This window comes from Brassica napus, chromosome A3 (genome assembly GCF_020379485.1).
Source record: "Brassica napus cultivar Da-Ae chromosome A3, Da-Ae, whole genome shotgun sequence".
NCBI classification, from domain to species: Eukaryota; Viridiplantae; Streptophyta; class Magnoliopsida; order Brassicales; family Brassicaceae; genus Brassica; species Brassica napus.
This window is the reverse complement of record NC_063436.1, coordinates 11537743-11546888: the sequence shown is the minus strand read 5'-3', so window position 1 is coordinate 11546888 and position 9146 is coordinate 11537743. Positions and strand designations below refer to the sequence as shown.

Here is a 9146-nt window from a genome sequence, read left to right as displayed (position 1 = left end):
ATAGGAGCTATACTAATTTTTTTGAATTGAATAGTCTCTTAAATCTTTATTTCTCAATATGTGGGAGGGAAGATGAAGATTGAACATGTATTCATAATCCATCCACAATCGTCCGTCCACAAGAACTTGTGTGCTTTTTATAGTAAACGTTATTGAACTTGTATTTTTGCATAATCATTTGAATAACACCATCCATTGTACTTCATATATTCTACCTAGCTCATCCACTAAGTTCAAAAATCGCATGTACACATCTATTTTTTAAGGCGCATCCACGTATCTACATCCACGCTTTGCTTGTTCTCACTTGTCTTTATGCTCGAACTAGCCAAAAATCTCAAAAATCTTAAGAAAATCTAAAAACTCAAACTTGAACGAGTTTTCATCCATAAATTTTCAAATCTATATCTCTCGAGTTCATGTTTTTATGTCTGCTTCTCTGTCCACGTCTTCTCTATCCATGTGTTTTCATTTAAGTCTTTCTTGTCTATATGTTTCCGTAAGAAAATTTAAATATAGAAATTATATATTAAAATGGATGTTAAAATGTAGAAAATAAGAAGTTATAATTTATGGTATTAAATAAAGTTGATTTATATATCTTTAACTTTTGAAAATAAACAAATTAAATACAAATGAAGATGAATGAAGAATAATAATTATATAAAAAGTCTTATTTCTCTCTCTTTCTCTCTCTAACTAAGAACTATTCCATTAAAACTTTAGTTGGCTTACGGTTGATTCTTTAAAAACAATATCCTTCTACTTACACAAAAACAAGGTTATTTTTGTCTACAAAAGGACAGCTGTCCATACAAAGTACACACAAAGTGTGTCAAAGACACAATGTGTCCTTAAATGAAAAGAGAAGACAGAAAGTGTCTTTCTGCGTAAGTCTCTCGAAATATAACGACTTCTTCATATATACAACCCACAACTCGCAGAACCCCATTTATCGAATATTTATATTTTAAAAAACACGGGTTATCATTTATTTGTTCGTAAATAACGCTTACGAAAACAATGGAATATCAAAAGATAACTAGGAAACATGAGGCTCTCTCTCTTGTGAAAAGCCTCAAAAAAAATTTGAGAGAGAGAGTACTCTTTTCTTGCATGTGGTTCTTTTTCCAACGATTACTCCCGGTAGGCTTTTGACTCTGGCAAGAGGTTGCTCTTTTAGCATCTTCTTGGCCGGCTTCGTGTCTGGCTACTATCCGCTCATCTCCGGTGTCTTGTCTTGGTATCAACGAGTTGAAATTGCAGCTGGAGCTGCAAGAGCGCTTGAGTATTTGCATGAGAAAGTAAACCCTCACATCATTCACCGTGACACTAAATCCAGCAATGTCCTACTCTTTGAGGATGATGTTGCCAAAGTTTCTGACTTTCATCTCTCTAATCAAGCTACTGATATGGCGGCTCGCCTTTATTCAGCTCGTGTTCTTGGAACTTTCGGTTACCACGCTTCTGAGTAAGTTGACATATATAGTCGCTTCTGAAAGAAAATGTAATAGTGTGAGCTCTCAAGTCTCAAAATGCTCTTCCTTTTTTCTTGACAAATTAATATGCGATGACCGGACTGTCCGGGGTTGTGTACAGCTTCGCGCGGGGTTGTCTTACTCGAAATCTTAACTGGTCGAAAACCTGTTAATCATAGATTACCCAGAGGCCAGCAAAGTCTAGTCACATGGGTACTAACTCCGCTCAGTCCTTCACATCTTTTTTCATATATGTCGTGTCGACTCCAAAAAACTTTTACTTATGCATCACGCTACAACTAAACTGAGCGAATTAAGACAAGGTCAAACAATACATTGATGCAAGGTTATGTTATCAAAGAGCATGACCTTGTTTTCCATTTATTTGCAACTTGCAAGGTCACCTATCATAAATCTAAATGATTTTAAAGCATGTCCACAGCTTAAAAACGCCACAATTAACTCGTTATCATCCGGTTCTATCTCGAAATAGTAAAACCCATTAAGAAAAAGACATTTAAATTTAGCAAAACCTTATAAACATCTATATATATGTACCCTTTCTTCTTCTTTTTTTCTATCTAATCCTTTCCAATCCACGTCCAAGTAAAAACAGCAAAGAAAAAAAAAAAGATGAACACTCCAATAAAACTCACCTTTCTCATTCTCTGCATTGCCCTGACCGCAACCGCATTCGTAGTCCCAGCCAAACGTGCCGACGTTACACCAGAACACGAAAAAACCGTCGCAGGAATCTGCAACGTTGTCGAAGACAAAAATCTTTGTAGCATAACCTTGAAAACCGTCCCAAGCAATGACCCCGCCTTCTTGGTCCGTTACTTAGCCACAGCCGCAGAATCCTCTGTTAAAAAGGGCTTGAACTTCCTCTCCGAAATCAAACCCAAGTACAAAGGAAACTCATTCGCCACAAACTGCATCACTGGTTGTGAGAAACAGCTAAACAACGCCTTGGAAGACTTTGCAGATTTCTGGAAAGCCGCGGGAAAAAACATAACCAGCATGGCTGATAATTACTTCACATGCAAGAAGAAGATGACTTCGATCTTCACGTACCACTCGACTTGTCTCGATGACATTTACGACAAAACGTTGTTGAAAGAGGTTCAAGGAGGGATAGGGCTTGGGAAAAGAATGAGTGGTGAGTCAGTGGATGTGTTCGCTGGAATGGACAAAGTCTTTAACACTTTAAACATTAAGACCAAACTTAACCAGCAAGATACCGATTCGTTGCTCCCACCACCTTTGTCGTTTTACTACACTTGATTTATTTATTAACATACATATTCTTATACATATAAAACAAAGACAAATGTGCATCGATTGGGTTTTTCAGATGTTTTAGGGATCTTTTAAGGGTTCCTTTTTGACGTATATTTGTAAGTAATATGTTATGGGTGATAATCATGTAAGGACCTCGTGGTTGGAAAGGATATGGGAAAAAATGTGATTATTATCTAATAATAATAAACTTCTTTTTTTAATAAACTTAATTAGTAACTTATTTGGTATATTTATTTTATGTATGTATACACACAGAAAAATAAACAACTTAGAAATTTTCTGACTAGCAAAAAAACCTTAGAAACTTTCATCTATTACGATAGTAATGCATGCACATAGTATAATACAACATAACTAGGTAAAGATTTATACCTTGCGCGCGATAAATATGATCTACACTATTTTCGAAACTTTTACTTTGGTTCATACCAAATAATTAGAATTTATACCGTTTAAGAATAAATTATATATTGTACTACAATATAAGGTATTTAGTAGTAGATGAAATGATTCATAAATAGATAAAACATACTACATATATTACATCTATAGTTATCAGCAAGCCATATATAAACCACCAAGTTAAATCTCGAAATAAGGATAGCTTCAGTTTATGAACACAGATAAATATAAGTACGGTTATATATAAAAGTGTGAAAACTAATCACTCACCTTTTGTGTCAAATAGAACCATTTCAATTGTTAGACCTCCTTGCGCCGAGTACACTGTAGTACAAACAGAAAATAAGCAAACTTACAATGAAATGAAACCTTCAACCTCTTCCATAAGAGGATTGAGGGAAACATCAGAAACATTGTAGTATAGCTTCATTTACATCAATGCAAAATCTTCCCCACAATGGGTAGTCAAGCATCAGTGAAAATATTATATGAAATCATTATACTTTAGTAATACGCCTTATTAAGAAATGAAACCTAAATCAACGTAGTCTCGAGGCATCCCAAACGGAAGAGGGTTCACCCTCGGTAAATTGACGGGAAGTTCAATAACGACCATATCTCATGGGGCATTTTATGACTTCTACTTATCATCCCTGCCCGGAAAATTGAGCGACCAGGTTTATAAAGACTGGTTGGCTTTGGTTACGAGCAGGGTTGCTGCGCGGGGAGTAGCATCTCAAAGTATTAAATTAATAATTTATTAATGTCTGAAATTCGTCTAGTCTTCGAATAACCACCTACCCGCTAAGCGCATAACATTATTTACAGCTATTATTTATTTATATTTTTTTTGAAAAGATTTATTTATTTACATATAGTTATTGTCATTTGCCAGTCAAGCCACCTCTAATTGATCAGGAACGTACGCCATGTTTATCCATTTTGGTAAAAACCATATATATTTATCTTGTGGTGTCCAAATTTAAACCTCGTAAGTAATTAGATAGTCTCGTAAGCTAATTAGAGCTTTTTGACCAGATATTCTCAGCCACTCGTCGACCGTTAATCTCTCGCTCCATGCAAAATCCATGCACGTCTATTTTTAGAAACCAAAAGCTTATATAAATCCCCCCTAATCCATTGCAATATTCGCTGCCCCAAGTCACTAAACAACTTGGCTTTTCTCTAATAAAGCCCCTCCCTCTCCGATATCTCTAATAAACCGGAGGGAGCAAAAAAAAAATATTCAAAAAATACACAAAAATAAGAAATATTTTAAAATGATTGGAAAAGTTGTTGTCTCGGTGGCCTCTGTTCTCCTATTGGTCGGAGTAGCCATAGGAGTCGTTGTCATCATTAATAAAAATGGCAACACTCCCTTGTCTCCTCAGATGAAAGCCGTTCAAGGTATTTGCCAAGGTACTTCCGACAAAGCCTCATGTGTCAAAACTCTTGAGCCGGTCAAGAGCGATGACCCAAACAAGCTGATCAAGGCCTTCATGCTTGCTACACAAGATGCACTAACCAAATCATCAAACTTCACGGGTAAAACCGAAGGAGACTTGGGTTCGAGCATCTCGCCAAACAATAAAGCCGTTCTTGAATACTGCAAGAAAGTTTTCCTGTACGCGCTTGAGGATCTCGGTACCATTCTTGAGGAAATGGGTGACGATCTTAACCAGATCGGTAGCAAAATTGACCAGCTTAAACAATGGTTAACCGGTGTCTACAATTACCAAACCGATTGCCTTGACGATATTCAGGAAGATGATTTGAGAAAGACTATTGGAGAAGGCATTGCAAGCTCCAAGATTCTCACTGGCAATGCTATTGATATCTTCCACACCGTCGTCAGCGCGATGGCCAAGCTTAACGTCAAGGTCGATGATTTCAAGAACATGACAAGCGGAGTCTTTTCTCCTTCTGACAAAGGAGCAGCTCCCGTCAACAAAGAAACTTCTCCTGTCGTTGATACTCCCGTGGCTGACCCAGATGGTCCTTCTCGTCGTCTCCTTGAAGACATTGACGAGACCGGACTCCCAACATGGGTTTCAGGTGCAGACAGGAAGCTCATGGCAAATGCTGGACGTGGCCGAAGACGCGGCGGCGGTGGTGCTAGAATCAGAGCTAACTTTGTTGTGGCCAAGGATGGAAGCGGACAGTTTAACTCGGTCCAACAAGCTGTTAACGCTTGTCCCGATAAAAACCCTGGCCGATGCATCATCTACATTAAGGCCGGTATCTACAGAGAGCAAGTTATCATCCCTAAGAAGAAGAACAACATCTTCCTCTTCGGAGATGGTGCAAGAAAGACCGTTATCACTTACAACAGAAGTGTTGGTCTCAGTTCTGGAACCACCACTTCTCTCAGTGCCACAGTCCGTAAGTCTCATTACACCCTAATTTGCTAATTACTATTACAAACCAATCGGCCATAAATAGATTAGTATAAGTATCTTATATATTACTATGTCCCAACAGAATACGCAATTTGAGAGAGTTTATATCCTTACACTTTTTAGATATTAAGATCGACTCAATAATCTCTATTTAATCCTAATAAACTCATATTGCTTATGTAGAGGTCGAATCTGAAGGATTCATCGCGAAATATATCGGATTCAGGAACACAGCCGGTCCAAATGGGCACCAAGCCGCGGCCATCCGAGTCAATGGAGACCGTGCTGTCCTCTTCAACTGTAGATTCGACGGATTCCAAGACACTCTATACGTCAACAACGGACGTCAATTCTACAGAAACTGTGTCGTCTCAGGAACAGTCGATTTCATCTTCGGAAAATCAGCAACCGTTATCCAAAACTCACTCATCGTCGTCCGTAAAGGAAACAAGGGACAATACAACACCGTCACAGCCGACGGAAACGAAAAGGGATTAGCCATGAAAATCGGTATCGTCCTCCAACACTGCCGCATCGTTCCGGACAGGAAACTAGCGGCAGAGAGGTTCACCGTAGAGTCATACTTGGGAAGGCCATGGAAGCAATACTCGACCACTGTGATCATGAACACTGAGATCGGTGATTTGATTAGACCAGAAGGTTGGAGAGTGTGGGATGGTGAAAATTTCCACAAGTCATGTAGGTACGTTGAATACAACAACCGTGGACCAGGAGCTAACACTAATAGGAGAGTTAACTGGGCTAAGATCGCTAGGACCGCAGGTGAAGTTAATCAGTTCACTGTGGCTAACTGGTTAAGTCCCGCTAACTGGATTCAACAAGCTAACGTTCCTGTCACGTTTGGATTTTAAAGCGTATAAAAAAACAAAAAAAAGACTAGTACTTGTTTCTTCTGTAAAAGGTGAAAAATACAACATTTGTTTTCGATAGGATAATATGTATGGGAATGAAGTTGTACTAACAAATTATTTTTTTGTTTGTCTCTCGTATGAAAGATGAATAAAGACACATTCTTTAAAAAAATAGGTGTTGTTTGGGTTTATGTCTACATATCCAAAATATGATGTCATATTAAGCTTTGTTATTCGGAATCCCTAATGTTTCGTCTTCAATCAAGCTCCCCAACAACTCTCAAGTTAAGAATCGTTACCTCCGTTATGAACTAATTGAACTCTCACTCGTATTCACCAGTTTGGAAACTAATTGAATAGCATGCAAGAAGAGAACACAAAAGAGGAAGATACACGAGTTGATTATCCAATGTTCGCCTTTGATATGGAAAACTACTCACTGGAGGAGCCAGACTAAAAAAGAGCTCGAGCTCTGAAGAACAGAGACTACTGAGTGAACAATCCCAGAACAGTCTCTCTCTCGTGTACTCTAACAACCTGACACTCTCATCCTTTTATATAACCAAGGATTTACATAACCAGGATTCAATCACAAAATTACTAAACCAACATATAACCATACCGACTCAGCAACCTAATGAATGACCTGTGAGAGTATACGGTTAGCTTACATACCAAACCAAGAGTAACCAAGAAGAACCTAAAGTTAGACTATTTCTCAAGTTCTATAAAAATATACTATGTTATCAGACAAAAAGAGAAGTTCCCTTGAGCTTCATCAACAGACCAAAGAAACCAGATATTAGCACAAGGGGAAAAGACTTTTATCAAACGCCAGAAGCAGCTATGCCAGAGATGTTCCATGGATTATCTAAAAATGGTGATGAACAGGAAAGGACGAGTAAAATTATCAGGGAAATATCTGTTGAGCTAGAAAATGAATTCCAGAGTCCAACGTTTGGATATAAAGCGCCAATCTCAAGTCCTTCCTCTCTGTTTTTCTCCTTTGTATCCTAGGAAGGAACATTAGTCCTGCTTTTGATGAGACTGAAACCCCAGTATTTAGCTTCAGTACTAAGAAAACCTCCCAAGTGACAAAAGGCCAAGCGCCAGATACCGTGAAGAGATTGCCTGTAACCTTCTTATACTCAAACTGCTTTATTTTCACTATAGAACTATCCATGTTTGACTTTACATATTCTTCTTTGACCTTTGTTTATCAAAGGATGTGTTATTTAAATAGATAACTGTTCAAGGAAGAGTTGCCACATCTAATTTTTTTGATGACATCAGCAAAACTATTTTATGTTCGTTAGATCATTAAGAAAATTAAATTTTGATCGTTGGATTGAAATTTTTTTTCTTATAAAAAAATGATGTCAGCAAGTACAAAAAATGGACTTGCTATTATATACAGATGATTTACGTGTCAACTGTTAACAAAAAATCGTCGCGTTTACATTTACGTCTATTTTTCTTTAATTACAAATTGTGAAGTGCTTTTCTTATCAAAATTTGCGTTTAGCTTTCACCTGTAAGATGTAAAAATAGTTCTCGATTAAATCACGAGAAGCTAGTTTCATCTTTAAAATTTAATTATGGTGAACACTAATGCATCAAAAGCTTAGTTATGTATTTTACTAAACTTATTTACATATAGGATTCTTAACATGTTCTAATAATCGTTATAGATGATGAGTATGGGAAATGGAATAATACCATCTACGAGTACGATGTTGGCAATGGGTCATTACTCTCCCATGGGTCTAGGATTAATGCATATGGGCGCAGCAGCAATAACATCAGTACCACAATTTCTGCCTATGAACCTTCAAGGAACCGGTTTTCCCCGGATCAACGAGGCCTCATCACAAATGCTAAGCAACTTTCTTAATCACCCCACAGGACTAATCCCAAACTCTCCCATCTTTTCTCCACTGGAAAGTTGCTCTCACCAATTCGTCGTGCCTTCATGTTTTCCTGGGGCTCATTCTACTTCCTTCACTCCATTTTCAAAGTCTGCGCCGACATCAAACTTAGAAGATGCAATGCAATTCAAAGGAAGCAATGGTTATTAATTAATTATCTGTCGACGCTCGCTAAACATAAAACATTTGTAGATAAGTTGATTATGTCTTCTCAAGCTAACTTATCGTTCCAAATATAGTCTACTTTGTGTTATTGTCTCTGTGGATTTATGGGCTTTGGGTCTTGGAGTAATTGAATTTGAATCCGACTATTCTCAATGTTTCAGTCGCAACTATTATAAGTTATAACTTATAACGCGAATCATTGAGTGTAACACTTGCAGCACAAAGCATTTTCATTGTAATGTAAATGAACCACATTAACGATTGCTATTTAATGTACCACGTGTCCGGGTATCAGGTGCCAAGGACGAAAGTCAAAGCGACTGGTCAAATGATCCTACGGTCTATCAAAAATATCTACATCATACTAATAAATATGTAAATATCAGTGTAGTAATTTATAGCTAAATTAGAAAGTGACCAATCTGTTAGTTTTTAAGAATACGTAAACATCTTATGGGCCCGGTCTGGTACTCTACTCATACACGTTGTTGGTTCATGATTCGATGAAAAATAATTCATTGAAAACGCATAAGCTTAAAATAAGAGAATAGTATAGAATTGATCATAACTTTGCAGAGGAGCGACGAAGAAAAGTGTAAG

General features: G+C 37.5%; 2 protein-coding genes across 2 annotated transcripts; both read left to right on the top strand.

Annotated features, from left to right (window-relative positions):
• The first annotated feature begins 2046 nt into the window (after nt 1-2046).
• On the top strand, nt 2047-2998 carry LOC106443660 (probable pectinesterase/pectinesterase inhibitor). Its single transcript, XM_013885205.3, has one exon. It carries the CDS (start codon nt 2112-2114, stop codon nt 2760-2762), a length of 651 nt encoding a protein of 216 aa, XP_013740659.2. The 5' UTR covers nt 2047-2111; the 3' UTR covers nt 2763-2998.
• A 1324-nt stretch (nt 2999-4322) lies between these two features.
• Nucleotides 4323-6625, top strand: LOC106443663 (pectinesterase 5). The gene is made up of 2 exons (XM_013885207.3): nt 4323-5564; nt 5765-6625. Exons 1-2 carry the CDS (start codon nt 4463-4465, stop codon nt 6451-6453), a joined length of 1791 nt encoding a protein of 596 aa, XP_013740661.2. The 5' UTR covers nt 4323-4462; the 3' UTR covers nt 6454-6625.
• The last annotated feature ends 2521 nt before the right edge of the window (nt 6626-9146 follow it).

Excerpts from the sequence above, each read along its gene's own strand:
- LOC106443660 (XM_013885205.3), top strand. The coding sequence starts at position 2,112 with ATGAACACTCCAATAAAACTCACCTTTCTCATTCTCTGCATTGCCCTG.
- LOC106443663 (XM_013885207.3), top strand. The coding sequence starts at position 4,463 with ATGATTGGAAAAGTTGTTGTCTCGGTGGCCTCTGTTCTCCTATTGGTC. Across the intron at positions 5,565-5,764 it reads TTCTCTCAGTGCCACAGTCC|AGGTCGAATCTGAAGGATTC; the intron begins GTAAGTCTCATT and ends TTGCTTATGTAG.